Source organism: Rousettus aegyptiacus, unplaced genomic scaffold, assembly GCF_014176215.1.
Source record: "Rousettus aegyptiacus isolate mRouAeg1 unplaced genomic scaffold, mRouAeg1.p scaffold_m13_p_3, whole genome shotgun sequence".
In the NCBI taxonomy this organism is placed as follows: domain Eukaryota; kingdom Metazoa; phylum Chordata; class Mammalia; order Chiroptera; family Pteropodidae; genus Rousettus; species Rousettus aegyptiacus.
The window spans coordinates 154,852,471-154,880,087 of record NW_023416306.1 but is presented as its reverse complement, the minus strand read 5'-3'; the positions used below and the strand labels follow the sequence as shown (position 1 = coordinate 154,880,087).

The following is a 27,617-nucleotide window of genomic DNA, read 5'->3' as shown; positions in this document are numbered from 1 at the left end:
TTATTAACTACTCTGTACTCACCAATATAAAGGAACTATGTGTCTCCCCGTTTACTTTTTATCCAATCCCAGAGATTGCTTTGCTTTGCGTTCTCCGACCCATTTAATCTACCGCCAACGAATTTCACGGAACCCTCCTTTCCTCTCTTGATTCTAATGTACGAAATAAGCTGCAAAATTTCTACTCTCTGGAGCGTTTTCTCAGTCCGTTGAGATTTTACTTCCTGGCAATTGTCATCAGTTTGGCTCAAGTAAACTCATTAAAATTCTCTACAGGCCTGGACGTTTCTTACCTCAACAATTTCATGTCCTACACGGGAAGATCCCGGCAGGAGTCTCTCGCTAGGCGGGGTGGGCGGTCCCACGTCTTATCCGCGATAAAGCTAGGTGACACCTAGCGGCAGTGCAGGATCTTCTAACCACTTCCTCAAACATAGCGTCTCTCTTTCTGGGACTTCATCCTCATCACATCTGAGTCTTAAGTGCACTCTAGGTTTTCGGCGTTCCGAGAACACCCTCGGGAAACGGTGCAGAGTGGCAGGTGATTCTCTGGCCTCCACCTCCAGCAGGGGAGCTGGAAGAGCCTGGGGGGAGTTACCTTCAGGCCTTCCACCCCGAGCAAACCTATCTGGAGTTATAAATAAACATTTGCCTGAGACCTGAAAGCTCCCGAATTGGGCTGCGGCGCATCTCACCGTGACAAGTGAGACCCCGCAGGAGTCGCAGCGCAGGGCTTGAGAGCGCCGGCCAGCGGGCTGCAACTTTCCCCGAAGAATTCGCTTGGGGCTGCGACGGCCACAGCGGTGGGGACTGAGGGCGGGGAGGGGGCTACATCAAAGGGAACCCCAAGGAGCCACCCCTTCGGGAAGGCGGGGGACATCCCAGGCGCTGACCTCCGGAGCAGCGCCGCGCGCCCGCGCCCCGCGCGCCCCCGCCGCGGCCAGGGCTCCCTCCCGCGCCCCGCGCGCCCCCGCGGCCAGGCCTGCGCCGCAGCCCCCTCTCCCGCCGCTGGAGGAGGTGAGGCCGGGCGCCAACACTCACTCGCCCGAGCGGGTCGCGAGGCGGGGAGGCGCCCGGCAGAGCGGCCTCGGAGGCAGACGATGCGTCGGCTCCCCGGTGGAGCCGGGCTCCTCCTCGGCGTGGTGTTGCTGACCGCGCTGCTGGCGGAGGGGCGGGGGCTCCCCCTGAGGAAGCAGCGGGGGCCCCGGCCGCGGAGCCACGCGAAGCTGGCGGAGGTGAGTGGCGGGCGCGGAGCTGCGCGCGCTCGGCCGCCCTCCGGCCCGCTCGCTCTGGCTGTGCGGGGATCCGGGCTGGGACGCGAGCAGCGGCCCCTGGGTGCGAGGGCAAGGCCCGGCGTGGGCCAGGTGCACGGGGCCTCAGGAGCCCCCACTTCTCGTGCCAGCCTGAGGGGAGCGCAGACATCTAGGAAGGGCTCGGCTGTCTTTCGTTGCGTCGCCCTGAGCGCACCTCTCCTGCAGCAGCCCTGTCCAGGTGCGCGCTCCGAGAGTGCGAGGACGGAGAGGAGGCCCGCCTTTTGCCGAGGGGCCGGTCAAGGTGCCGCCTCTTAAATCTGCAAAGGATTTGAATTGCTGTGGGTGTGAATTGAAACAAGGTGAGCTAGTAAGTGGTGTCGTCCAACTTGCCAGGTGAGAGTAGTCCGCCAGGGACTTTTATATTATTATGAACTCGGAAAAGCAGAAGAGGTCTTTGGGGAGCACTTTCTGGGTGGCCTGTGAGTAGATCTTGGACGTGAGTGTAAGACAGAAGTGAGATGGAAAAAGAGTGATGTTAGCCATCGAGAGAAGCCATAGTCTGTTGACATCTGTGACCGCTGTCCCCAGGGGTCAACGATCCAGCCATTCCTCCCTGGACTGGAGTGAACATTCATCCCCTTGGGGACAAAACCTGCTGGACTTGTTCCAAGGTATGCAGCAGCAGGCCCCTGTGGTAGGGGTCCTGGCCCCTCCCCTGCACTGAGTAGTTCATGGAGGTGGCTAGAGCCGATTCTTCCCATTTTCCGGATGAGGAGCCCAGAAAGGCCTGCAGGTTGCAGGAGATGGGTGAGGAACTAAGAGAACTGGGCCACCCTGTTAGCGCCCAGGCTGCTGAGGCCCTCCAGAGGCAGTGGGATGGTAGGGCTCACTTTAAGAGTCTGTGTGGACCAGTATCTGTCCACCTTTTTTTCATTACTACCCCCCTATGGAGCCTTTAGACATTTTTTCCCAAGAGCCGCCACACCATGAAATTTTAATAACACAGATATACTATGGACCTTTGGAGTGTTACAAACCAGTGTAACAGCAAAGATTCTTTTGCCCCATTTGTGAACAAACAAAGGTTTCTCCACCTCCACACTACTGTCATTTTAGGTCATATATACTTTTTGTTGTGCATTGTAGAATTTTTAGCAGCATCCCCGGCCTCTACCTACTATACTAGATGCCTGTAGCACCCCCTCCCAGAGTCAGACATTGCCAAATGTTCCCCGAGGGACACCCCATCTTTGCTGCCAGTTGTTGAGAACCACTGCTGCAGACAAATCCAGAGGAACCGAACAGTCCCTGGCCAGTCTCACCTCCAAGATGACAATGACAGTGGTCATAAAATTAATTAAATTGGCTTTATTTTCTACTCATTTGTCATAAATACTTTCTGTTTTAGTACTTGCCACTTTGTATTGTAATGATTTTCTGTAGGTTTGCCAAATCTTCCCCCAAGACCAGCCTATAGGATGAGTTATTTCAGATCCAAAATCATATCCCCATGGCTGAGCAGCTCAATCTATTAAAGCAAATTAGTGCCATGGAGGAAAAACTGAGCTTGGAACCTGGAGCCTGAGGTTCTGGCCCCAGCAGGTCATTAACCCATGTGTGACTCACCTTGGACAATTTCTTAACATTTAAAATGAGGGGCTAAGTCATCTCCACGGTCCCATCCAGCTCAAACATTGTTCCACGAGTCTGTGTGATATGTGTTAAAGCTGTTCCTCATCAGAGGTGTTAGTTGAGGAACTGTTGAGAGAATGCAGACTGCTGTTCCAGGGCCTTGGGTGATATGTCAGAAATAATTGACCAACCTAAAAACCTTTATGAAAAAACTAAAGAACGTAAACCCCGAAGTTCTAAAGATGTAGGACGACTGAGGGGTAGAGAGCATTCCCTGGGCCTTGCCGAATCTGCATGACTTGGGCACGTTTCCCATTTTCCAGATGAGAAAATTGAGGTACAGAGATGTTACACCTACCTGGGATTGGGAGCCAGGTCTCTCATTTCAAGAACTACACTGGGGACCTCATGGTCTATCTTTGCCTGTCGTGCCCCAGCCCACTCATCCAAACCCTTGAAAAGTCTTAAAATCATTTGCATCATGAACAAAATGTATCGACCCCTCTCTAGGCAGGCCTGTTACTGAGCCTCAGTTTACTCCCATGGTCAGATGGGAATGAGAGAACCCATTCTGTCTGATGGCACACTAGACGAGAAAGCACAATGCACATGGGTGGCACCATTGTTACAAGGGGCTGCAGCCAGGCAGTTTGTTGGTTGCTACACAGGTAGAGCATGACACGGCTCTGCCTTGGCTGTCTTCTGTTCTGGGTAGGATCAGAATACCACCTGAACAACTACCATGCCCAGCATTTTGTGTTCCTTGTCTTATTTACCCTCATTTGATGGACAAGGAAACTGACGATGGATCTGAGAACCAACCCACAGTTGTGCAGCTGGTAAGTGGTGAGCCAGGATCCAAACCCAGCTTTGCTTAATTCTAGAGCCCTAGGCACCTGGTCTGGGCACCCACCACCTCCTAGGCAGGCAAGTGGAGACCTTGGCATTGGGGAAAATGGGCTGGGGACTTGGGGGCAGAGCTTGGGCCATGCTGTTAGAGGCTGATGGGGATTAGAATTAGGCAAGAGAGAAGGACTGAGAGGACAGCTCTTCCAGGCTGCAAGGACTGTCTCACATGAAGGGGCCCCACTTGGGGCAGAGCTGGAGAAGTTCCTGCAGCTGCAGCTGCAGCAGATTGGGTTGCTAGGGAAGAAAGCACTTTATGAAGGGATGGGCTGAGAGCGAAGAGCTGAGCATAGAGGAAGGAGCCTCCAAGCCTGGGGGCTTGTCATGCATTGGGTAGGAGTGCTTAGTCAGCATTTTTTTGATCCTGGTCCACTGTTCCTCCAGTTGCCTAGCAACAGCAACCGATTAAGGGATAGGTGTGGTGAGTTAAAACGTCTCACCTGCCAGGTGAGTGACACTGAGAAGCAGGTATTCTCCTGAAGATTGACCTGTGTGTGGCCTTGCCTCTTAGCCAACTCCGGCAGCTGTGTACATCCCCAGACCTTGGCTATGACCGTCTTTCTCCCTCCAGACCATTCTTCTTGCTCTTAGAGTTCAGCTGGGGGAGGGAGAGAGGGAAGGACAGGAACGGGCTCCTGGAGGCTCGGCTCCTCATGGTCCTAGACAAGTCCCTACCCTCCCTGGCTCTCAGTCTCCTAATTTCATACTTCCCCTTGGCACCTCACTGTGTTGTTATGAGGATCAAAGGGAATGATGGATGTGTAAAGTAGAACATCCTGTTCTTGAGTTTTGTTAATTCAATACACTTAGCACCCCAGAGTGATGGGCGGTGAACCAGAAGGTGCAGCCCTGCCTGGAGTTGGCAAAGCACAAGGGTTAAGAGCACAGACTCTCCAGCCAGACTGTTTGCCTTAAGTCCTGCTCAGCCAACCTGCTGTGTGACCCCAAGCAGGTTACTTCACCTCTCCTTGACTGCCTTATCTCTGAAGTGAGGATGATGCTAGTACCTGCCCAAAGGGTTATTGTGAAGATTCAAATCAATACATGTAGGGTGCTTGGCAGGAGCTGCTATAGAGTTTGTGGGGCCCAGTGCAGAATGAGAATGTGGGGCCTCTGAGCATTCCAGGATGGCCACAGGAGCATTGAACCAGGTGCAGGCCCCTGCACAAGCACGCAGGTCATACAGCACAAGCTGGCCCTGTGCTTGGAGGGTGTGCTCTGCCAATAGTACTCTTATTACAATAGGGAGTATAAGGTCTCCACTGGGTGCCAGGGTGGGTTGGGTTAGACTGTTACACACCGGGGAGGAAGGTGAAGTCCAGGCCCATTCCTCTGTCCGTGGTCCTCTAGCCTGGCTGAAGAGGCAATTGCTATTGAATGCTGGGTCTCCAGCCTCTCCCGGGAGGCCATGATGACTGTGTGTGCAGCCTGGCTCTGTATGGATGGGCCTGGGCCTCAGCAGCTGGGGCTGTGGGGAGGGGAGGTGCTGGGCTGCACCTGGCAACTGGATTTCATTATCTGGAACAAGTTCCTGACCCCTGAGGCAGAGAGGAGAAGGGAGCCTGGGGGACCGTGAGGAAGCTGAAACAGGTTAGGCAGACCTGTGCAATGCAGTCAGGGTTTGTGGGTATGAGGGCTCTTATGTTAACTGCAAACATATGGGTCAGGCTACTGGCCAAGCCTGGGAGGACACTCGTGTGTGTGTGTGTGTGTGTGTGTGTGAGAGAGAGAGAAACAGAGACAGAGAGACAGAGAGACAGAGAGAGACAGAGAGACAGAGAGACAGACAGAGAGAGACAGAGAGTGAGAGAGAGACAGAGACAGAAAGAGAAGATACAGCTATCCCTCGCTTTTCGAAAGTTCACATTACGCCACCTCACTTTTACAAAAGACTCACACTAGTACCTGTTTTCGCTAACTGGAAAAAATCCCAGAGGACTTTTGCTTTTATGACAAAAAGGGGGAAAGCAAAAGTAGCGCTCCATGTTTGTTCCGCAGCGAGCCGTTACGGGGGCAGCGCGCGCCCAGCCGAGGGAGTGGCACTGCTTTTACTGTGTGGTAGTGTCATTTTAAGTTCTGTGTGTCATTTGGTAGGTTATGTGGGGGGTCTGGGTAGGCGCAACACTTTTTTCACATACATTAATGGTCATTGCTTCTTTGCTTTCTGCCACTCCGCCTTTCATAGGAACACTCTCTACTTTCAGATTGTGGGGAAAACCTGTGAATGTCTACATCTCACATCCATCTAGGCAATGGCACCAGCCCCCAAAAGAATGGAGCTATGCATCTGTACCTGCGTGAAACTCCACACGCGAGTTTCACAGATGGGGGCGGTGGTCCCGTAGGGTAGGACAGGTGTTCTCACACAGCTGGAGCCTCAGAATTCAATTCAGAATGTCATGAATTACACCTGCCCAGAGATCCCGCGTCAGTGGTGGTGAGTGGGAGGGTCTTCAGACCAGTTAAGATGTAAAGCACTAACACAGTGCCTAGCAAGAGAGGTACTCCCTTTTTTCTCTCCTCCAAGAACCACCTATTGCCATGTCAAGGTGACATTCATTGCCTCCTTGCCATATCTGAGGCTCCATTTTAACTCAAAAACCCTACAAGACAAATTTCCTAATTTACAGAGGGAGAAACTCAGGCAGATGAAGTAAGTAAGGTCGCACAGCTAGTAAGTGTACAAGTTGGGCTTTGGACCCAGATGCTAGGGCCTCCAGCCTGCACTCGTTACCACTGCATTTTGCTGCCAGACAAGGTGATGAAAGTGTGTGTGCTTTGTGAATGATGCAAAGGTGGTTGCACATGAGGGGTTATCATCACGAGTGTCTGTTCATGCACGTGTGTATGCACCAATAGATGTAGTTGAGATCGGGCAGAGCTGAGTTTGAACCTGAGCTTGGATGTCATAACCTTTGAGACCTCACGTATGGATGGCTGTGGTGTTTAATCAGGGCTTTCTATGGCTTTTGCTCATTCATTGTCTGGTCCAGCCGGGCACCAGGGAGTGGAGAGAGTGGAGAGAGCTGGAAAGGAAGTTCTCAGCACTCGCTGGAGTGCTCTTGCCCATCACAGTTCCAATCTTATAGGTAAGGATGCTTACAGAGGATGTCTCCTGCCAGGGTCCCACAGGTCAGATGCTGACCACCGCCAGGATTCAGACCCAGGCAGCCTGATTCTGGAGCAGGGTTTCTTAACTGCAGCTCTGTTGGCATACTGGGCTGCTTAATTCTTATGAGAACTGTCCTATGCGTTGTAGGATCTCTGACTCTACCCACTAGGTTCCAGTATTACCCCCTTTAATTGTGACAACCAGAGATGTCTCCAGATATTGCCAAATGTCTCTGGGCAAGAACTACTGCTTAACTAGCTGCCCAGGAGGCAGGGGCATCTAGATCAGCCAGAAAGGCTGCATGACCTTGAATTCCTGATGCCTTAAGCTTACCTATCTCTGTGCCCCAGGGGCTGCAGACAGAGGAACCTCTGAGCAAGGTCACAGGGACAGTTAGGCCTCTGGTGGAATTGTGAGTAGAAATTGCCAGGAATGCAACATGTGGGGATGTTCCAGGCCTGGTCAGTGAGGCGCTCCAGTGGTTCCATTACTCAGCTGTGCAGCCTCTGGCCATGTGGCCTGGCTGTCTAGACCAGAGCACTCTGCCTCAGCGAGGGACTCCAGGGTGAGGCTGAGATGGGGACATGGCTGCCATGGGACCAATGACTAGTGCAGGAGCCTTGGAGACATTTATCTGGGGACCACAAAAGGAGAGGTCAAAAGGGAGAGACGGTAGATTCTGGATCTCTTTTCCAACCCAACAAATGAGAATCAGAATGAGAAACTGGACCAAGTAAGCCCCTGACTTGTGAAAGGGATTTTCAGTGCCCCCACCTACATGTTAGGCCATGATGGGTAAGAGAGTGGGCTCTTGGCCCAGCCTGCCTGGTTCAAATTCTGGCTCTACCACTAAGTGTCTGTGTGACCTCAGGTACGTTACTTGACCTCTCTGTGCTTCAGTTTCCATCGTCGAAATGGGAATGACAGCTAGCACCTACAACTGAGGGTTGTTAGAAGTATGAAATGAGTGATTAAGTGTTCAGGATAGTGTTTGGCACACAGTGGAAGTATCAAATAAAAAAAATTCTGACAATCCTCCCAGGTAAGAATTATTATCCTAATTTCGCTGATCGAGTTGAATGAACTAGTAAGAGGCAGAGCTGGGATTTGAACCCAAGCTGATCTGACTCTCTAGAACCCACATTTTTTCAGCCATACCACACTGTCTCAGTTATGAGATGGGGGTGGGGTCGAGGGTGGGGCAGGGTCCATGGGCTTCTGGCCCCTGAGGCTCATAAAGGTAGCTCTGAACTGTGCTCTTTCTGCCTTGGCATGGAGACCTGGGCAGTGGCTGCAGCCTGGAGGTAGGTGGACAGCACTGAGCCCCCTGTGCCCCACCGTCTGAGCAGATGAACCCTGGAGCAAGAGTCGGAAACAGCCAAGATCTGCCTTTCGCTTACTATCTGTGCTGAAGGAAGGGTGGTCCTGGTGTAGACGCACGGGTGCCGGCCGGTGGAGGGAATCGGCTGGCAGACCGAGAGCCATATGAGTGGCCTGGAACAGGACAAGGGGCCAGGCACCAGATGGGCAGGAGGAGGGAGGTAGCTGTGGTCAGAGGCGCGTGCTGAGGGGAAGGCCCAAGCCTGCTGCCCATGCCGCTGTAGGGTTCCCGGGGCTTCCTTCCCTGCCTTGTCTGTTCTTCACAGCAGCCCTGGGGGATTCTCAGGCAGGTGGCCGCAAACTGCACTTCAAAACCAAACTGCCTCAAACAACTGGCTTCCCTCTCTGGGCTTCACTTTCTTCATCTGTAAAATGAAGAGGTTGGACTGTGTTTCTTCCATGTGTAGGAACCTGATTTTAACTATTTTCTCATGCCTCATGTTGGCACCATTTGTTCAAGTGCTTTGTAGACACAGCCTCACTTAGCCTCTGAGGCATTAAAGCTGTCATGTTTGGATATATAGCCACAGGGTGTTTGTAATCTGATCAGATCCCTGGGCTCCTGAGTACCCCCTGACCAGCCTTTTGGGGTCCACGTGGGGTAAGCCCAACCTCAGTTACGCCTCCCTCCCCCTGTCTCTCCCTTAGGTCTCAGCCTCCTCAGATGCCAGCGTTCCCAGGGGAACGGAGGAGACACCACTGCTCCCCAGAACCCGCCTCCGGCCAGGGCCAGGCCAACATGAGCGCTGGGCTCTCACCGAGCCAGCAGCTCTGACCCCGGAAAAGGCAGGCCCTCCTGGGATCCGGGAGGACACTCCCTTGTTGCTGGAGCTGCAGAAGCTGCCAGGATTGGCCAACACAGACCTGAGTTCCCCGAACCCCAATATCCAGGTGAGAGCTACAGAAGGGCTTTGGGCCCAGCAGACACCTGGAGATAAGCTGGGCTGAATGGCTCAGCTCTGAGGTCAGGGGTCCCACCCCGTCTTCCCTGGCAGCTGGGTCCTTATGGGGTTAGAGAAGTCCCCATGCTGTCCTGCAGAGTTGTGCGGACAGGACCTGCTCCTCACTCTCAGGCTTCAGACCATGAACAACTCACATGGCTCCGAGTCCCTAGCAAGGGACAGACAGCACCAACCTGGCAGGGCTGTCCGAGGACCAAATGATCAGAGAGCACTTCTTGAGCTGCAGGGGGTTCTAGGAATTTTGAGGGAGGCCTTGGGGAGAAGCCTGAAGATCTGATCCCTGCCCAGGCCTAACCCTGTACTAGAGAAGGGGTTGAGTGCCGAGTGGGGTGGGCTGGTGGGGCAGGCGCTGCCCACCAGAGGGGCTCTATAGGAGAGAAACATGGGGGGGGGGGGCTGGTGGAATTCCAGTTCACCTATGCCGCCTCCAGCCCTAAATCCCTAATGGCAATAGTTCTGCAGTCTTGTATAGCATTCTACAGTTTACAAAACACTTTCGCCAAAAGAGATAATGTAGAACATAATTTAAATTGTTTGAAAGTGTGTGTTTATGTGTGTGCATCTGTATCTACCTGGGAAGTTAATCACTAAAATATTACACCCGTGGTGAAATATGGGTGATGTTCCTTTGCTTCTTTATATTTTGCTGTTTTTTTCCCCCAGATTTTGTTCAGTGACCTCATCTTACTTTATAATAACCCCAGATGATGTTTTTTAAATTCGCTTCCACATAACGATTTCATGTTTCTCATTTCCCGTCCACCATGTGGTGAAAGGGAACCTCCCCCACCACCTTCCAGAGCTGCTGCGGGGATTTGCTGTCTGCTCCCGTTTTCTGGCCCTACAAGGAGTAAATGGAGGCCCGGGACTCTTAGTGGCCCCTGAGGCTGAGCAGCTACAGGCTGGTGCAGCCAGAATTCAAAGCCAGCTTCCCTTTAAACTAGTGGGTCTCCACCCTGGCACATGTTAGAGCCATCGTGCCTGGCCCCACCTACAATCGGTTTAATCCTTGACTGAGGTATGCTGGGGGGTTAGGAATCTCCAGGGGATTCTAATGCTCAGCCAGGTCTTAAGCTGTGACCCCAAGTGCCCTGGGAGGCTAAAGACGTCGGCCAAGAGAATGAGCAGGTTTGGTGGAGGGGCTGGGTCTCTCTCCCCTCCCCTCGTCATCTCCCTCAGCTTGGTGTCTAGCTCTGAGCCCTTCCTCACTGGCTGGCCTGGTGTCTGTCTCCCTGCAGGTGACAATCGAGGTGGTGGAGGACCCCCAGGCGGAGGTGGAAATGGACCTGTTGGCAGAGCCCAGCAATCGCTGGTCCCAGGGTGCCCCCAGCTGGCTGCCTGCCAAGGAGCTCTTCTGGCCTCTCTTCTGGGGCTATCTGGAGGGTGAGGAGGCAGGGACCAGTCTCAAGGGCAGAGTCCCAGGGGAAGAGGAAGAGGAGGAGGTGGAGGAGGAGGACTACCCTGAAGAGCATGGCGAGAGTGAAGACCAGGAGGGCGACGAGGAGGACGAGGAGCCTGGGTTCAGTGGGAACACAGGCGGCTGGGAGCAGAGCTGGCTGGCCCCCAGGGACTGGGCCTTCAAGGAGTCAGACAGCTATGGTGAGCATCCCCATCATTGTATTGTTGGCTGCTGCCCCTAGAGATCCTGAGTGCCTGAGTGGAAGTGGGGTGGAGAGAGGACTGAGAGCCTCCCGGGCAGGGGCAGCTGGAGGAAGGGGGCCCCAGGACCTTCGTCTGTACAAACGCCATCATCAGCTAAAGAGTAACGTCACCCAGAGCTTGCAAATGTTTTTACCCCCAAACATTTGACCCTCACAACAGCCCTGAGATCCCTTAAGCAAAACAGACATTTGTCAATATTATATGTATTCATATCTATCAGTTTCCAACAAATTGGGAAATACCGTGAATCCCCCCACTCAAAACTGACCTCATTTGCATACTGTGTTGTATACAGGGTTTGCATCCTGGCTTTACCACTTACCAGCTGAGTGACCTTGGGCAAGTTACATAACCTCTCTGTGCTTCAGTGCCTTCCTCAAAAAAGTGGAGAATGGCGCAAGCCTTACTATATAGTATTGGGTATAGAGGGTATTAAGTCAGTTAATACATTTAAAGTGTCAGCATAGAGTAAACAAGGTACTGGCTATTTTTATGAAGAAGCAACATAATGTCTACAGCCATGCCACCCTGAACAAGCCTGATCCTGTCTGATCTCAGAAGCTAAGCAGGGTCAGGCCTGGTTAGTACTTGGATGGGAGACCAACCTAGGAAGACCAGGTACTATAGACGTAAAAAATAAAAATAAAAAATAAGGGATGGTAAGCTGACAAGGTTTTGCAATCTATGAGGTCAACCAAGGGTCGTCTCGCCTAAAAAATAAATTAAAAAAATAAATAATAAGAAAAAAAAAAGAAACAACGTAATACAATCTGTTCAGAAAATATCACCCAAAGCCTGCCAGACCCCCTGACAGCCATTTTTCTTTTAGCATAGCAGGTCAGGGTTTTCCAGGGTCAGGGGGCAGACCATTTCACGTGTATTTGCAGCCATTATCCCCAGAGCTCTGGCGTTTCATTACTGGACAGAGGTGAAGAGTAAGTCATAGCAGACTTTTCCCAATTCACCAAAATCATAGAAACTAACAGGCAGAATTTTCATGATTTTCAGTTCTCTTCTATTAATTTTCCTTAAACTCTTGGTGCCAGTCTGCTCAGGCCTGCCTGGGAAGTGAGGAGTGTACTTAACCGGCTGTGTCGGTATTGTGTGGGGTTCCACAGAGAGCCCTGGGTCTCAGGCCCTGCACAGACAGATGGCTGTGGGTGTAGTCTTGATGTATTTCAGGTCCCTTCCCAGGAAGGCCCCTAACATGGGCAGCAGGAACATTCTTTAATACTCCCGGTGTCAGGGAAGTATTATCATCCTGGATTTTGATTGGCATAAAAACTACAGCTCAGAGATGGAGAGGGACTTTCCAAAGGTCACACCGACAGTGGTCATGTGGCCTCCAGCCCAGACATCTTTTCCTCTTCATTGCTGTGTTGGCATATAGCCAGTGGCTGGGGGTGTGCTGTCTCTGTAGGGCCACCTCCTACATTTGCACAGGTGTTCACTGCACAAGGGTACCCAGCTCAGGGGACAAGCGGGGGCTGAAATCCAGCCGCTGCTCTGTCTACTAGGCGAGGGGCCCTGGCACTGGCTGCATCCTCCTGAGGAAGGAGTGCCTTTTGCTAATTTGTGCGAATGCACGCTGTGGGCTGTGCTCACTCACCCTTGGCTCCCTGCCTTGACTCAGACTATGAGCTTCAAGAGGAGTGGAGCCCCTGGTCTCCTTGCAGTGTGAGCTGCGGCAGCGGCAGCCAGCAGAGGACTCGGCCCTGTGGCTACGCCTGCACTGCCACCGAGTCCAGTGCCTGCGACCTGCCCCCCTGTCCTGGTGAGATGAGTGGCAGCTCCTGCATAAGGAGTGGCTTATGCTCTGGGCTTGGTCCCCTGGGAATGTGGGCATGTGAATCTTGTACGAGGGGTGGCCTTGGGAGAAGGGAGGCAAGAAGCCCACAGACATGGTGCTCCTGCCTCGTCCCAGGCCCATCCCAGATGCTATGGGCACCGAGAGCCGAGTGAGGGCTGGGCTTCCCATCAGGAGCACAGAGGTGCCCTGGGGCACCACCAGCCTGGCCTCCTCTCTTCCCAAAGGCGCCAAGGACGAGGACCCCTTGGGCTTTCCCAGTGAGGGGTGGCAGCCCCTGACCCACAATGCTACGGACATGCTCGGCCCAGGTTAGTGGGGGCTAGGTCCTGCCCCTGGGGGTGTGGGGAAGAACCCCTGTCGGGAGGGTAGAGCATCACTGCAGGGCAGGAGTCTTGCCTCCATCCATTGGGACAGAGAGTTCATCTTCCACCTGGAAGGTTAGCCTTCCCAGCAAGGGGGCCCTAGCACTTCTGAGCCCTCCTAGACAGACCCATTGGCCTCTCCCAGCCTGATATTCTTGCTGGGATGTTCTCGATGGGAGCCACAGAGCTTGAAGGTGGGGCATAGTCTCTCTGGCAGCAAGATGGGATGGGGACATTCTGGCTTCCATTCCTGGGTCACACTCGGAGACTCTTGGGCAGGCGGGCTCTGTCTGGGGAGAGGGTGCTGTCAGGAATGGGTCAGGGTTCAGAACTCCAGGTCTACTCCTTCCAGCAGATTGGAGCAGACTATGCTTTTATCAGTATACTTGGCGTCTGTGTCACTAGTCTTACCTGTACCTGGCAAGGAGGCAGGTGGCTGCCAACAGCCCCCCCTTGCAGGTGAGCCTCATGCTCTACACCACAGAAGCTCACTGTGCACCTGGCCTGTGTACCAGAAGACGAAGGCCCAGCACCTGCCTTCAAGGAGCTCAGGTCTTATGAGGGAGAGACACATGACCAACTTGAGTGCTGCACTGCAGTGTGTCCAAAAGGTCTGTAGCAAAGAGAAAGGAGCAACTCATTTTGTGTGGCAAGCGTCAGAAGCCACATTTCGCAAGGTAGAGACATGGGGGAAGGCAGCACAGACAGAGTAGACCCGTGGGGGCCCAGAGTCGCAGAGGGACTCACCCAAGGTCATATGGCCTGAGGAAGGCAGAGTTAAGAACAAGAATGAGCCAGTAGGTAAAATATTGAAACAGTTTCTTACCAATTGGTTAAAACTGCTCTCCCTGCCCTGACTACGCCAGCTCCTCCCCGGGATCCCAGGGTCTTTCGCACCATCCAGCATCTAAAGGAACAACAGCTGGCACAGCAGAGAGCCTCCAGGCGCCTCCTGCGGCCCCTCGGCCCGTGTCTGTTCTGAATCACGGCCTCTTGCGTTAGGTTGCCTGGGTGTTTTATGTGAGCCCCTGACTGTCAGCAGTGGAGGTCAGGTCAGACTGCCCCCAGCTCTGGTATGGGTCCTTCCACTCTTGCCCCTCAGGCCCTACCAGGCCACACCTTCGCACCAGCTGGGCCCTGGGACTTCTTTCTCTATGCACTGGCCCTTGATCAACCCCCACCAAGGGCCTGACTTGTCCCCCCTGCCCAACTTCCCTGCCCTCTGTAGATGTGGACAGCTGTGAGAAGTGGCTGAACTGCAAGAGCGACTTCCTAGCCAAGTACCTGAGCCAGGTGCTGCAGGACCTGCCCAGCTGCCCGTGTGCATACCCGCTGGAGGCTGTGTACAGGGCCGTGAGCCTGCAGGACGAGCACCGGGGCCGCAGCTTCCAGTGGAAGGACGCCAGTGGCCCGAGAGAGCACCTGGACGTCTACCAGCCCACGGCACGCTTCTGCCTTCGCTCCCTGCTGTCCGGGGAGAGCAGCACGCTGGCCGCCCAGCACTGCTGCTATGACTCGGGCAGCCGGCTACTGACACGAGGCAAGGGCGCCGGAGCGCCTGACCTCATCAGCACCGACTTCTCACCCGAGCTGCACTTCAAGGTGGACACGCTGCCCTGGATCCTGTGTAAGGGGGACTGGAGCCGCTACCATGCTGTGCGGCCTCCCAACAATGGCCGGGCCTGCGCCGACAACCCTCCTGAGGAGGAGTACCTGGCCCAGCTGCAGGAGGCCAAGGAGTACTAGCGAGAGGGCTGCTGTGCTGGAGGACCTTCCCAGCAGGCCCCCTCACCCTGCCCACACTGGGCGAGTGCAAGGGCCCACCCTGTGAGGCCGGTCTGGTGCCACGTGCCCTCTGCCTGGGAACCCGAGCCAGGTCAGCACTCAGGCTTCAGGTTGGGGTTGGAGAGAGAGTCGAAGGGTGTACAGGGCCCAGGGTGAGGGGAGGGAACTCAGCCCCGTGGTCACTGGGGGTGCAGTGGAGATCCGTGTCCGTGGCGGCCTCCCTCTCCTGCCTGCTGGGGGGCTGCTATCCCAGCCTGGCCACCCATATTCCTCCCCCTCCTTGGAGCTGGGCTCTCCTGCCCTGGCTCTGCACACAGGTGTGAGCTAGGCTCTCAGCTCTAAACACACATACACACACACACCACCCCCCCGCCCCGAGTCCCCGGATCTGTGGTGACTCACTCAGACCCCCAGCCCTGAGGGCTAGTCCTTTCTCTCAGCCGCCCCGCAGGTGCCCTCCTTCAGGCTGATAGCCCTTCACTCAGCCCTCCTTATCTCTAGTGGTTGCACCTGGTCACCCTGCCCCACTGCCTGCTGGGAGCCACTGAGCAGGAGGGCTATCCTCAGCTCCAAGCTGCCTTTCAGTAGACACCACCACATCTAGGGCTGAAGGCCATCAGTGGACAGACAGGCTGAGGCAGCCGAGACAAGGCAGGCTCCATGCGGGGAAAGGATCACCCAGTTCAGGTCCCTTTCTTTGTCCAGCCCACCTCTGTTCTGTCCAGGTTGTAGAAATGTACAAAGCTGGGAGATGGGGAAGTCGCAGCTCGTCGCAGCAGCCAGGCTTGGGGAGGGCTCAGGATCAGCTCAGGAGGATGTCTTGTGCTCCTGCGGTGTGCTGGTAAACTGGGTCTCCGGGAGGGGGGAGATGTGGGAAGCCCTGGTTTGTAGCGTTTGGGCCATTTCTGTGGTGTAAGAACTCCTACCATGGCCCATTTCAGGCTCCCATGGTGATGCACTGAACGCACTGAGCTCAGAGTGGGAAAGAGATGCACAGAATCAGCTGTCCCAGCCCACCTCGTGCCTCTTCCTGCCGCTCCTCAGCCCCCAAACCACACTTCCTGGCCTGCTGTGGGGTTGAACCACTGAAGTCCACAAAAGCCTTCACAAGATAGGGGACTTCAGTCCTGGCCCCTAGACCACTGCCCTGAAGCTCTCTGGGATCCTCAGCAATAAAGCACTTTATTTTCCACTTCTGTCTGATGAAGAATTTGGGGCCCAGTAGAGCAGAGGAAGGTCGGGAGCTTTTGCTTCCAGGCCAGGCAGAGCTCCCAGCTCCCACAGGTTGTGTTTGTGGATGCCTAACCCAGCCGGGCAGGCAAAGTTCCTGGGACAGGGCTGCCTGGAAGGAGCTCACTGGGCCTCTGAGGTACATTCACTCTTACGTTTTATGGTCAAAGAGATAAATTGCATTCACTCCAGAGGAAGTGGCCCCACTTCCCCAAGTAATTTGCTGCAAGGGGATCCAATGCAGAGTTTCCCTAAGGGCCTGTGCCCTGCTTTAGTTTCTGCCCTTACCAGACACTCTACTGTCAATCCTGGCATTGAGAGAAGGAAGAAAACATGTAAGAAAGTAGAATGAGGCAAGGCGTGGCCACTCGGAGAAGCCCGGAGAGCCACGTTTCTGACTAGCCTCACACCTAGAGGTAAGTTTGTCTCGTCCCAGACCACAGTCTAGAATAATCAAAGGGTCAGAGAGGGCAGGATCTCAGGTCACCAGAAGGAAGCCAAGTTCACTCCCTCTCATCTGGGAAATTCAACATAATTAGCATGGGCATGTTTTAATTGTTTTTCAGCAGAACTTAAAAAAAATCCCAGAGTCTATTTTCACAGGAAACTGAATTCCCCTTTCTAGTATAATTTACCTTGACACTTAAACATGCTGTCTAAATATAATCTATACCTAATGGTTGACTATTAAGCAAACTGAATTTAGCCAGTCCCATTTTCAATTTTTAATCTTAGTGACACGCTAAATTGCTACCATGTCAGGCTACAGATGAGAAAAACTAAAGAAAAAGGGCTGAACGGAGCCTCGAAGTGGCTGGGGAGTAGTTATAAAATGGTGTTTATTCAATTTCTATGAAGGAGAGACTCTGCAGCTGGCTGCAGGCTTAGGGAACTTCTCTGCGTGAGGAGAAATCATGATGGAGGGCTGAACTGTGAAAGGGAGGATTTTAGAAGCTGGCGAGTACGTATCAAAGCCGTTAGGGGCCCATGATATCAGAGAGCTCCTCCTCCCATTCCGGTCCAGTGTTAGCCATGATTAGCTGTTTTTTTCTGTCCTAAACACCAGGAGCAACCCATGCCCATGCATTAAGCACCACCACCACCTGATTCCAAGTTAGCTGCTCCAGCCACCAAGGTGGCCCAGTTATCAGGTGGCAACAATTTCCCAGCTTTGGGTTACCTTATAAAAGGTCCTAGTTTAGGCAAGGGTAGTCAAATTGAATTCTTGCTAGAGTTTAAAACAACCAACAGAACAAACCATGCCAGGTCCTGCCGCCTCCCTTGTCTCTTGAAAGACAGAATGTTTCAGATCCTTTGTCCCCATTATTCACCAAAGAGACTGAAACGTGTTGCTTTGGCTCGTCTATTACAATTAGATTTTAACATGTCGATGCACTTCTCAAAATGAGTTCCTGGTATCAGAATCTCCTGAGATATTAATATGCATGTTTCTAGGAATGAGGTCCACTTTTCTGCATTTAACAGATGGTTCTTCGGTGAGGGGAATCCTTGGCCTAAGATCTGCAATTTGGCCAATTAACCATTTTTTCAAAATATCAGTTCTTCTGGGAAAATGCTTGGGCTCATGTCCAGAAGTAGCAAGTACCAGTTGCTGAAAGCCACCAGGTGCCAGCACTTCTATATCCATCATCTCTAGTGCTCTTCTGAGATATCTGTTATACTCATTATGAAAATGAGGAAATTCACCCCATTTGTTAGGAAGTGGCATATTTACAATTCAAACCCAAGTCCAACCAAGTCCATGGCTTTTAATTACATCATTGTTTTGTAGGTTCAGATGGCTAACCAAAATGCTATGTCACTCAAAAGACAGTGGTAAAAATTGGAACAGCCAACAGCACTGGGGATGTGTGACTTGTTACTGAGCATATCATGTGACAGATATTTTGCTTGGTGCTTGGTTTTTATTAGGGTGTTTGTAAACTCTACCTCAGGATTTCTTGTAAGTACTATTTTCTGGAATTGGTAACTCTCCAGCCAGGCGTGAAAGGGCCCCTTTTCTCTCACTGGTCTGTTAATGAAGAGTCGTCCTCTATGGTCTGAATGGCCTGTTAATTTGATGTCCTCTATGGTCTGAATGGCCTGTTAATTTGATTCAAGCTAGAATCCAGGCTTTTTCATCTTTTTGGACCCCCAGGAGGCAGATATAATGTCAAGTTAGATGCAAATTAGTTCAATCCAGCCCTTGTTGAGTAATTCAAGACTAAGCTGGCTTTTGGGGGTTTAACTTATCCAGAGTAGTGCTCGTTTTCTGCTTTAACTACATTTTGGCCTAGTCATTTTGGTAGGATTAGCCTGCCAGCCTGCCACTTAATAAGACAAGCAAAACTAGAAGGAATATAGCCGTAGCTGCAGGAGGTAGAGTATCTGGATTAGCAGACGCTGACTCAGCCGGGGGCACAGGATGCCAGGGCAGGGCATCTGGGAAAGCGACTCTCCGTCTAGGTAGCTACCCGTCCTGCAGCATGTCAGGGTGAGCCCCGCTAGAGCGTATCTGCAGCACTTGCTCAGTGCTCCGCGGACTAATGAAACCAGGTATTTGAAAATACTCTCACAAGGACATTCCTTTCTTTCTTTCTGGGAGTACCGATTGAGGCTTGAAATTTCCTACTCTGGAGGGGATGGCTAACATACTAGAAATGCAGGAGCTTCTTTGTGGTGATGGATCCAAAGGCAAGGCAGTAGACATAGTGGTTTAGACTGGAGCACTGGCTTTGTAGTCAGTCTTTCTTCCAAATCCCAACTCTGCTAAATATCAGTTGTTGGGCCTTGAATGTTACTTAAGAAATCCAAGGCCTGGGTTCCTATAAAACAAATGATGGTAGTGTATATATTTCATAGGGATATTAGAGGGTTAATGATATAAATGGGGTTAAATGAGCAGATGCAAAGGTTAGTGTAGTGCCTGACAGTGAGCATAGTAACTGCTCAATGGACAGAAGCTATTAACCCAAGGTCCACAACTCCCCTCTGCCACTAGGTGGGAATCTCTTTCCACATTTAAAAACAGTACCTGGTGATCACCTCTTCTTGCAAGAGGTTGAGAGGCCATGGAGAACGTAAAGCCCAGGGTACTATCTTCACCAGTGATGTCTGTTGGCGCCGTTTATCCAAAGCACGGATCCTCCCACGGATCCTCCCCTACTTTCCCCCTCGGTAAAGGAGACAGAACCTTTTTGTCAGTCTTAAGTGTGAAAGGAGACTAGCTCAGGAAACCTTGGTGGTGAGAAGCAGGCTCCCTTTATGCCTCTTAATTACATGCATTTCTCCAGAATGGAGGCAAGGCCTTATTTCAACCCCTCTGGATTTTTAAAATTCAAAACCTTCAGGGAGCTCTCAATACCAGCCACCCAGTCAACACAAGCTCTAGATATGCACATTTTTTAAATTACGTTTATTTAGCCTATGTACACGTAAAAGAGAAATTGCCCTCTGATCCCACCCAGCAGAAAACATGCACAAACCCACGGTATACGCGGAGGGAAGGGGCCCCGGCCCCAAGTTAGTGGTTGGGATGGTGCAATCCTGTGAGTCACAAGCCTCAGTCAGGAGGGCTGGACTGCAGTGTTGGACAAGCTGTAGCCCCTGCTGCTGGACCTAAAATAAGCGCGCGCCATAGCCAAAGGTCTGTTTGATGCCTTCAAAGTAGTAGCGCTGCCAGCCCTGCCGTGTCCTCTCTTCCTCAGGGGCAGGGATGCCTCGGCCTTCCATGCACAGTTCAGTCTCTCCATTCTTGTCACTGAAGGTCAAGGTGATGGTGGCAAAGTGCCCTGGGGAAAGGCAGAGGGGACAGAGGTTTCAGATCCATAGTTTCCATCTGGGTTTGAGACTAAGGGGAAAATAAGTTCTGGGGTAACAGCAATAAATATGCTTGCATACCTTCTGGCCAAGATTTAAATCTCCACTTCATCACGATATGTTTCTCAGGGACCTAAAATAATCAAAGAGGTCAGGCTTTACTATAGGCCAGCGGTCCCCAACCTTTTTGACACCAGGGATCGGTGCTTCTATAAGAATCTAATGCCTGATGATCCGAGACAGTGATGCTAGTGCTGGGGAGCGGCTGCAGATACAGATGAAGCTTTGCTTGCTCGCCTACTGTTCGCCTCCTGCTGTGTGGCCCAGTTGTGGACCCCTGCTCTAGACCAACGTACCCAATCCTAGCTAGGATTAGTTATCTGCCTTTCAGATGGAACCTATCACCTGTGCAATTATACTACTCACGAGGGTAAAGTGGACCACAGAGTGGGTAGCTTCTGCACCAATAACTCCTCTTCCTAAGCTGGGTCTAGTCAACTGTACCAAAGTGACATTTCAGTGCCACAAATGGAGAGCCTTAAACCACCAACATATACAACCTCTTTTATATTTGATCTCTCCAAGAACTAATTTTCACTCTACTAAGGAAAAAATTCTAGGAAAGCAAGAGAATTCAAATTGCAGCATTTTTTTGAAAGATGAATCAAAATGAGATTTAATTAACCAAAGAGATTAAAGCCTTAAATTTTACCCCAGAACTGAAAGGAGACATGTTACTCTTCTGACCAGACAGAGGCTACACCCTAGGTCTGGGGCCAGCAGGTACTCACAAGGTCAGTGAATTCCCCAGTGACGTTGCCATCTACCAAGTGAAACTTCCCGCCTTTGTCTGCTTCTAACATCGCAGGAGCATGGGTAAAGGCCTGCACCAGCTGCGGTTAAAAAAAAAAAAAAAAAAAAAAAGTGGAGATAAGATACATGGCTCTCAGTGGGACCCAGGGTCAAATGCCAGCTGACACCTGCATACCTCGATTCTCATTCCAAGGACACCACTTTGCCCAATGACCAGGTTCAGGTTCTATTCTGTTCTAGTACAGACCAGACTTTGACTTGAATAATTCTTTCTAAATCCATGATGATATTACTTCAGATCCATTTTCTAAAAAGAATGATTCCCAATGGTTCCCACTTACTTGCCCCAAAACTAGTATAGATTAAAAAAAAAAAAAAAGAAGGTAAATATATTTTGAAGAGCAGATTAAAAATGGTTTTTCCTTTGTCTCTGCTTGTATGGGGAAAGCCTCATGGTTCTGCTCATCAGTACTTCTGCATGCTGAGGGGATGTGCCCACAACCCAAGTCACCTGGAATGGCAGGTGCCAGGAGGCCCGAGGGACAGATTATACTTACCTCTTGGGTGGTAAACACTCTATAGAGCTCCTCTGGTGACGTCAGAAAGGTGTCTCTAAGAGTGATCTTACAAGTAGGGATTTTGACACCAACAGGTCTGGCCTGGGTTTTTGAAGGAGCAGACTTGGCCTGTGAAAGTTGCAGTGAAAACTGTCAGTTTAGATTACTGGTAAAACCTCATTTAACACGGCTTCAGGGACAGAACTGCCATATCATCTCAAACATTTTCATTTCCAAGGCTAATTATTCCAGGGAGTTGGAGGGAATTTGCCTATATGGGTGTTTCAGTCACAAGGGGAAAATTCCAGAAAATCCTCAATTCTCACTGAAAAGAATCACTCTAGGTGAGGGAAGACATAAACTCATTTACGAACCCATCAGCCAAAGCACATGTTAAATCATTAAGCATTTCTGAAGACTTCAGTGTAAGTCTCAAACAGAATTTCTGTTCTGAAATACCTGGAAGTAATCCTCCCAACCCCATTCCCATCTCCAGAGCATCCTTCACTGTGCTGACAAAGGGCAACAAGGGCTGAAAATCAAGTGCTGAGCCTGAACTACACCCATTTCCAGGAGAAATATTTGCTCACTCTGAAAATGGGGTGAAAGTGATTAATTTCATGATAGGTGAAGTCACTGATTTAACCCAATACCTTGATGAGACTTCTAATATCAAAGTATGAAATATCAACACCCCAGTTAGAAATAATACTGAAAATGTGTATGGATGAAGATGATTCTGTGTTTATAACATAGTGTTAAATGCAATCAAGACTTAGACTTTGAAGTCCCTAATGGCATCCATTTGCTCTAGCAGTAGTTCTAAATGAATGAAAACCAGGTGAAAGATGGGTAGACAGACAATTACACCTTGTAGATTCTGAAAAGTACCATGAGCTGCTCTGGCTGTGAGATTAAGGCTGGAGAGAAAGAGCTGAAATGTGGAATTGAGAAGGCAGTGTCTCAACCCCCTTTCCAGACAGCCTCCCACCCCACCATGTGGGGAGGCCATTTACCTTGCGCTCCTCAGTTTTCAGTGCCGGCTGACCGGTTGGGTCTACTGATTCTCCATTCAGTGTTGGCAAGATCATGCCCTGTGTGAACTCTGAAAAGATAAAATCCCAGCTTTGGAAGTTATTTCATAGTAGCTGAGATTTGGGGCTCCATGCAGCTTGACAAATATGGCCATCTTAACCCAGAATGAGGTAATGACCAGGAAAGGGTCTACTTTTCATCTTTACCTTTGGTCTTTGCCAGACAGATATCTGAGTGTACGCTATAGAATGCAGTATGTTCACTGGGATTACTTTACACCCCTGACTCAGCTGGAAACATTACAACTTTTCAAATGTACATGAAGCCTATTATGGATGGTAGCCAAGGAATGTAGCTGCACTTCCAATAACTTCCAGAGTGGGGAAAGATATGTATGGATGCATGTTTAGTCCCCTTTCTCCACTCTGCCTTACCTCTAACATCATCAGAGCACTGGCTCCCACCAAAAATGGTATCACCTTGTATGCTGGTTCCCTTTGATGGTCATATACTCCAAAACCAAGATCAGAACACGTTGGCAGAACTGGAATTCTAAGGGAGAGCTGAACTGACTAGTATTCTGATCACCGTCTAAATGTCCCTGGAGAATGCATATCAAAGATACTCCAGAACTATACTTAAGCAGTGACTTCGGAGATGCCAAGTATTTGGATCAGTGTGTCCAACAAATACAATGTCAGTCTCAAAATGTAATTTTAGATTTTCTAGTAGTCACGTTAAAAAGTTAAATAAGTGAAACTAATTTTGATAATGTTTAACCCATTATACCCAAGCTATTATTTCAATGTTATCAATATATAAAAAAAATGATATTTACATTTTTGTACCAAGTCTTCAAAATCTATTGCATATTTTACTCAAAGTATATCTCTATTTGAACTACCCACATTTCAAGTGCTCAATAGCTAACATATTATCAACACCACATCTCTAGATCTTTCCTTTACTCAGTTTATAGACTGACTTTGAGATGGAATAAGCCCCTCCCCCCAATTCTTTACCCATTTGCTGAAGAAAGGACTGTCAAGCCCCTTAATCAGAGTCTAACAGGTGGAAAACTATCTCCTCAAGGCATAGGTAACTACTCAAGGGATACCTGTTTTGAGGGTGCTGATGTAAATTCCCATTGCTTCTCTTAGAAGTTTCACCCCTTCTTCCTTCATTAAGGCCACGAGATTTGTGTCAGGCTCATCTTTGGCAAGGCTCACACTAATCTGAGTGAAAGATCAGAAGTAGGTGGTAAATAACTTGAGGGGTACCCACACTGCGGAATGTGGGTGCTGAGCGATCGGATAACTGCTGATGTTTCCAAAGGAAACGCGTGAGGGGTGGGGTATTCATACAATCCCCATGAGTGTTCCTTCTAGAGTTCTCTCTGCCAAGGCCAAGGTGGCTAACGTTAGAACTCATGTGACTGACTAAAGTAAAGTAATTAAATAAGCACAAGCTGTTCTAGAAGCTCCCAGTGGCTCCACTGACCTAGTCATCTGTACTCTGGGGTTCTGAATGCCTGGGCCAAGTCTGGGCTTTAATCTTGAATGATAGCTCATTTTTCTCATCTGAGAATAAGAAGATGTAGAAGACTCAGATGAGAAGTTAGGAAGCACAAACCTCTACTTCATCCACGCTGTTTTCATCAGACAAATTGGGGATCTCCACATGTCCCTTGTACTGTACTCCAGATGTAGAGGTACCTGTCAAAGGCAATGTAATGTCATTAGTCTCCTCCTCTGCATGAAAAGTCTTCTGCTCTGGAGTCCTAACTACAACTCTGCTGACACTTCTTTGAGACAAATGAGCTGACCTTTTTTATTCTAAAAAAAAAATGCCGCACACCAGATGCAACCCATCTTCTCTCAGAAGAAATGTTTTCCTCACCGAATTTCTTGAGATCAACTGTGTTACCAGTGTGGGACTAAGAGCTACCTGGATTCGGCACTAGTGTGAATTCTGCCAGGGAAGACTTGGGTCAATAGCCGATACAATCAGTTCTGCTAGAATGCTTATTTTGAAAACATGAATTTGTCCAATGTGATTGATGTATTTGATCATAACATGATCATAACATGAATGGCACATTTGTTTGTATGTGACTTCATGAGAAACACTATCTGAGCATGAAAAACTACAGCCGGCTGAACTGAGCTGCATAGGAGTACACAAAACACATCTCGAACATTTATCCGCCAGCAACCTCAGTTCACCATGCCTATTATAAGTCATGCCATCCACAACTGGTGTTATAATGTCCCTTCTGATTTCAGATGACCCTCCCAGCACTTCACAATAACTCACAAGCTGCAACCCTTCTGAGGCCCACTTTCACAAGTAAACTTCAGGTCTTTTTCCAAGTAAAGCACCATACTTACTATTTACGTATTTCTTACCATTTAACATGTGTAAAATTGTGCTACCAATGTTTATGCTCCTAAATTTTTAAAAATGTGCCACTGATGACTCTTTTGGGTGTTGTGTCCCTAACCCTCTCTTCCCAAAAAGCCCTTTCGTTTTCATTAAGCAATTCCATATATTGTGTTGATTTTTAGGAATACGTGTCACGTTACAGCAGAAATGACTATTTCAAAATTAACCAACAAAATATTTATCTTTACTTCTCGACCTCAGTTTCTCAATCTATAAAAAGAGGATAGGAAAAAATGATACCTAAGGTTCCTTCTGATTACATCGCTTTGGCGATTTAAAAAAACAAACAAATCTCCTGATATATTGACTTTCCCCCTTTTTGTTCCATTTGAAAAACGTTTACTGAATCACAAATTTGTTATGCTTTGCCCTATACACATACTTCTTTAGCTTTAGGGCATTTTAAAATTCAGCCTCCCAAATGAAGGTCCACACAAGTGGGGCGTGTGCATGGTCTCAAATCTTTGCTAATATCATCACCAAAGAGACATTAGAGGATAAAATTGCCCCAAATTAGTCACACACAGGTCCATGAGCACACTAATCTGTTAGATCTATACTGGATAGAGTAGATAAGATCAAAACCAACGGCCCCCACACCCCTAGTAAAGCATCCAAGAGACAGAAGTCGCTAGTCTGAGGAAGTCACCTTATGTGTACTAACATAGGCCAAGGCCCCAAAATACAGGGGACCAGCTGCTTCACTGGTGACTCTTGAGACCCAGAGAGAGGAAATCCATTTGGTGTCTCACAGTAGCAGAGAAATTTCAGCGTCTAACGCTGCTTTCTATGGGCACCAAAGCAGTCCTATATCCCTTGAAAAGTTTTTACCTTATAAAAATTTCTCCCTAGCTCCTTAACAGGTCGATCAAAATGCAGTTAGTCTCTTTTCTTTCAGTCCAGCACAAACTCACCTGTCCAGTTTAGTCTGATATTCCACTCATAAAAGAAGATAAGTTTGCCCTTGCGATTGTTAATGGATGCCTCTCCATCAAGCTTGTTCACTTCTGTCACCTCACATTTGCCTTCCTCATTTTGCACCCGCACTGCCAGGAACAGAGTTTTCAGCTTATCCGTAGACCAATTTGAAGCATCCCTCTCTGTCCTGCAAAAGAGAAACTAAGATATGGACGAGCAGCCAAATGGAGGGGGTACGCCACTCGTTCTATGCAAGAAAATGCAAAGCTAAGGTCTCGCCAGACCTTAGCTTCCGCAGGGTCTAGGGTTCCTTCATGCTGACAAATAGGTTTTAAAGCAAGAAAACCTTCATTCCCACTACAGTATTTCCACAAACATGTCACTCTCTTTTAGGAAGACAAGGAGTCACATGTTGTCAACTGCTCTACAGAATGGTTACGAACTAACTCAATTATAATGGTGCGGCAGTCATTATTTGACACTAACATGTCACTATTTGACCAAGTGGAAAACTGCACATTTTGCTGAAGTCAAGAGTAGAGGCTGGGCCATAGAATGCAATGTTTAGCTAAAAAGTCCAGTTAGGAACAAACCAATAATCTCGACCTCATTAGCACAGAGTTCTAACCTCTCAAATTGACTCTCCTATAAGCGCCCTACACATCCTGTGCCCTGCACATGGCCATGAAAACAATATAAGTGCAGGGCTTCAAAACAAACAAGGATCAGGTCAAACACTCCATGTATATTAAGAGAAGAGGCATGCTGAGAAACAGAGAAGAAAATTCAGTATCTGCCTCTCAACTTACTACTAGAAAAAACAATGGCAAAAAACTGCAACAAAGTAAAATCCGTAAAAACAGTATGAACAAAGTTCAATGGAGTTGAAAAATAAGGAAACTACTTCGGGAACATTTCATGAAGGAGGGTAGACTTTTTAAGAGTGGCTGGGTTATAAAATCGCGATTGCTTGGCAACCAGGGGTTGTCCCTGGAGTTTACAACACAACCAACTTAACAGTTCCGGGTTAGAGGCCAAGGTGTCTTCAGCAGCTCTGAGCACCTGGAGAACACGTTCCAAACCTTCGCTCTCTCTACTGAGACAGTGGTTCCTATGGCCTTTAAATTTCACTTGTTAGCATCAAAATAGTAATTCCAGCACCCAACCCTGAGCCTTATAAAACAATCTTCCAACACAATTCAAGGCCGTTTGGATCTGTCTCCTCTGACCACGTGTGGGAGGCATCTCCCTGCTTAGGCTGGCTGCAGTAGCTAGGAGGTTATGTTCTCACCTCTCTGAAACCCCTCCTTTGAGGCTAACAGTCCACGTTGTCCTCGGCACCCCGACAGTGAAACGGAGGCTGGGGTGGGCTGGGGTCAGAAGACAGGGACTACGGACCCCTGAAACAGGAAGAACTATCCCCATCTCCGGGCAGGACTGCCTCAGTCCCAGCTTTGCCCTGGCCGAGGTTCCAGGGACCCCGCAACCCTGGTCCGGCTAGGCCGTAGTGCTCCCGTGGCCTGGCCTGCTAGCCCTCACCAGTGCCAGTTGTTGACGTTGGTGGCGTCCGCCCGCTCCTCCACGATCCAGCGTGGGTCGCCCTCGCCCCACTTGGCCATCAGCTTTCCTATCGCGCCGCCACCAGCTCGCGAGCAGCCACAGCCACAGCCTCAGTAGCGCCTGGTGCCAGCCGCCCGGCAGCGCCTAGAAACTACTAGAAGCGGCCGCAGAACCTTCTGGCTTGCTTTTCCCTCCACCCCCCCGCCCCTTCTCCGCCTTAGCTTCCGGTTCCTCCTTCCTCCCACCGGTTACTTCCGTTCGACCTCGCCAGACTTTAGCTTCCGTAGGTTCTAGGGTTCCTTCACGCTGTCTCAGGTTATCCCCATCGGGGCCCGAAATGCAACCGTTCACTTGAACGTTTCTAATCCGTAGGGAC

The 27,617-nt window shown here is 50.1% G+C and overlaps 2 protein-coding genes and 1 pseudogene across 6 annotated transcripts; 2 read left to right on the top strand and 1 right to left on the bottom strand.

The window, feature by feature from the left end:
• The first annotated feature begins 925 nt into the window (after positions 1-925).
• On the top strand, positions 926-16,056 carry ISM2 (isthmin 2). Of its 4 annotated transcripts, XM_016156604.2 has the most exons (6): positions 929-1,235; positions 8,932-9,174; positions 10,484-10,844; positions 12,541-12,681; positions 12,942-13,025; positions 14,308-16,056. In XM_016156604.2, exons 1-6 carry the CDS (start codon positions 1,101-1,103, stop codon positions 14,823-14,825), a joined length of 1,482 nt encoding a protein of 493 aa, XP_016012090.2. In that variant the 5' UTR covers positions 929-1,100; the 3' UTR covers positions 14,826-16,056. The 4 variants fall into 4 exon arrangements, with proteins under 4 accessions (XP_036094470.1, XP_016012090.2, XP_016012091.2 ...); XM_036238577.1 differs by lacking the exon at positions 12,541-12,681 and having other exon boundaries at positions 926-1,235; XM_016156605.2 differs by lacking the exon at positions 12,942-13,025.
• LOC118601366 lies at positions 11,418-11,537 on the top strand (annotated as a pseudogene).
• A 3,436-nt stretch (positions 16,057-19,492) lies between the features above and the next one.
• On the bottom strand, positions 19,493-27,458 carry AHSA1 (activator of HSP90 ATPase activity 1). 2 transcript variants are annotated; one of them, XM_016156614.2, is made up of 9 exons: positions 27,221-27,458; positions 25,678-25,868; positions 23,951-24,033; positions 23,436-23,553; positions 22,300-22,388; positions 21,284-21,412; positions 20,705-20,806; positions 19,995-20,046; positions 19,493-19,885 (listed from the first exon to the last, which is right to left on the bottom strand). In XM_016156614.2, the coding sequence occupies exons 1-9, from the start codon at positions 27,298-27,300 to the stop codon at positions 19,713-19,715; spliced, it is 1,017 nt and encodes a 338-aa protein (XP_016012100.1). In that variant the 5' UTR covers positions 27,301-27,458; the 3' UTR covers positions 19,493-19,712. The 2 variants fall into 2 exon arrangements, with proteins under 2 accessions (XP_016012100.1, XP_016012099.1); XM_016156613.2 differs by lacking the exon at positions 27,221-27,458 and adding an exon at positions 26,973-27,175.
• Between the last annotated feature and the right edge of the window lie 159 nt (positions 27,459-27,617).

Excerpts from the sequence above, each read along its gene's own strand:
- AHSA1 (XM_016156613.2), bottom strand. The coding sequence starts at position 27,106 with ATGGGGATAGTTCTTCCTGTTTCAGGGGTCCGTAGTCCCTGTCTTCTG. Across the intron at positions 21,413-22,299 it reads TGAAAACTGAGGAGCGCAAG|GCCAAGTCTGCTCCTTCAAA; the intron begins GTAAATGGCCTC and ends CAACTTTCACAG. Across the intron at positions 20,047-20,704 it reads CTGGGGAATTCACTGACCTT|GTCCCTGAGAAACATATCGT; the intron begins GTGAGTACCTGC and ends TGATTATTTTAG.
- ISM2 (XM_016156604.2), top strand. The coding sequence starts at position 1,101 with ATGCGTCGGCTCCCCGGTGGAGCCGGGCTCCTCCTCGGCGTGGTGTTG. Across the intron at positions 1,236-8,931 it reads GCCACGCGAAGCTGGCGGAG|GTCTCAGCCTCCTCAGATGC; the intron begins GTGAGTGGCGGG and ends TCTCTCCCTTAG. Across the intron at positions 9,175-10,483 it reads CCCCGAACCCCAATATCCAG|GTGACAATCGAGGTGGTGGA; the intron begins GTGAGAGCTACA and ends GTCTCCCTGCAG.